The 1,812-nt window shown below is 45.8% G+C and overlaps 1 protein-coding gene across 1 annotated transcript in view; it reads left to right on the forward strand.

Annotated features, from left to right (window-relative positions):
* LOC135554819 (cytosolic Fe-S cluster assembly factor nubp1-like) overlaps positions 1 to 1,214 on the forward strand; it is an 18,275-nt gene extending 17,061 nt beyond the window's left edge. The window contains exon 11 of the mRNA XM_064987267.1: positions 345 to 1,214. Coding sequence (XP_064843339.1) covers positions 345 to 397 — 53 coding nt within the window. The 3' untranslated portion in view covers positions 398 to 1,214. The remainder of the gene's footprint in view (positions 1 to 344) is intronic.
* The last annotated feature ends 598 nt before the right edge of the window (positions 1,215 to 1,812 follow it).

A 1,812-nucleotide genomic window follows, 5' to 3' on the forward strand; every position in this document is an offset into this window, starting at 1 on the left:
GTCTTGTTTTGTGAGACAGGATGTCACGAGTTGGTACCAAGTGTGTGTGTGTGTGTGTGTGTGGGGGGGGGGGGCGGCTGCGGGAGGAGGAAGGGGGACTCGCTCCGGCAAGCAGTTTGACGTTACAGTGATACATCTAACGCCTTCATATTATCAAACCATATATCTGATATATCCTCTTTTCTCTCTCCCTCCCCCTCACCTCCCTCCCTCCCCCTCACCTCTCCCCCTCCCTCCCTCCCATCCCTCTCCCCTCTCCCCCTCTCCAACTATCCCTCCCTCTCCAACTATCCCTCCCTCTCCAACTATCCCTCTCATCCCTCCCTCCCTCACGTTGTATCCAGGTATCCAGGCCTACTGCTTGTCCCATGTGACACGGGAGGAGAGTGCTGGCTAGAAGCCAGTCTGGAGGCCGCCATGTTGCTCTGGATGCCAGGGACGAATCACATGTCGAGGGTCCCTGCTGTCTGATGAATGAATAAATCACATGTCGAGGGTCCCTACTGTCTGATGAATGAATAAATCACATGTTGAGGGTCCCTATTGTCTGATGAATGAATAAATCACATGTCGAGGGTCCCTACTGTCTGATGAATGAATAAATCACATGTCGAGGGTCCCTACTGTCTGATGAATGAATAAATCACATGTCGAGGGCCCCTACTGTCTGATGAATGAATAAATCACATGTCGAGGGTCCCTACTGTCTGATGAATGAATAAATCACATGTCGAGGGTCCCTACTGTCTGATGAATGAATAAATCACATGTCGAGGGTCCCTACTGTCTGATGAATGAATAAATCACATGTCGAGGGCCCCTACTGTCTGATGAACGAATAAATCACGCTCTGGTTTAGGAACTGATGTAGGATCAAGACCCCCATTCACAATGTGTACTGTTACTGAGACTGTGAATATGGGACCTGATCCTAAATCCAGTTCTGTTACTCTGAGACTGTTTGTGAATATGGGACTTGATCCTAGATCCAGTTCTGTTACTCTGAGACTGTTTGCCAGTATCTGTACAGCTCTTTAGTATCACAACTCTTGACTTTATTTTTTATTTTTTTAATTGGTCGTTCACCTGAAATGATATTTTGGTTTCCTTACCCTGTAAGCAGTCTTGGGACATAGTAAGACGGTAATCCATGCTTTATGCCTGTTTTACCTGGACACTGTCTCCAAATAATAAATGTTGTTGTCCAAAACCTGGCAAGTCAATGTCCTCCCTCATGTCCTGGGTGAACTATCCCCTCAACCTTTTACACTGGTGGGGATGGTCTTCGATAGACGGGCTCATCTGGAAGGTTTCTTACAGAAGAAATATGGGATGCATAAACATAGAATTATTTTCTAAAGAACCATTTGGGGATTATGGGAACACTTTGGAGATTATGGGAACACTTTGGGATTATGGGGACAGTTTGGAGATTATGGGGACAGTTTGGAGATTATGAGGACAGTTTGGAGATTATGAGGACAGTTTGGAGATTATGGGGACGGTTTGGAGATTATGGGAACACTTTGGGGATTATGGGGACAGTTTGGAGATTATGGGGACAGTTTGGGGATTATGGGAACATTTTGGAGATTATGGGAACATTTTGGAGATTATGGCAACAGTTTGGAGATTATGGGGACGGTTTGGAGATTATGGGGACGGTTTGGAGATTATGGGGACAGTTTGGAGATTATGGGGACAGTTTGGAGATTATGGGGACGGTTTGGAGATTATGGGGACGGTTTGGAGATTATGGGGACAATTTGGAGATTATGGTAACATTTTGGAGATTATGGTAACATTTTGGAG

The sequence above is a fragment of the Oncorhynchus masou genome, chromosome 14 (assembly GCF_036934945.1).
Source record: "Oncorhynchus masou masou isolate Uvic2021 chromosome 14, UVic_Omas_1.1, whole genome shotgun sequence".
In the NCBI taxonomy this organism is placed as follows: Eukaryota; Metazoa; Chordata; class Actinopteri; order Salmoniformes; family Salmonidae; genus Oncorhynchus; species Oncorhynchus masou.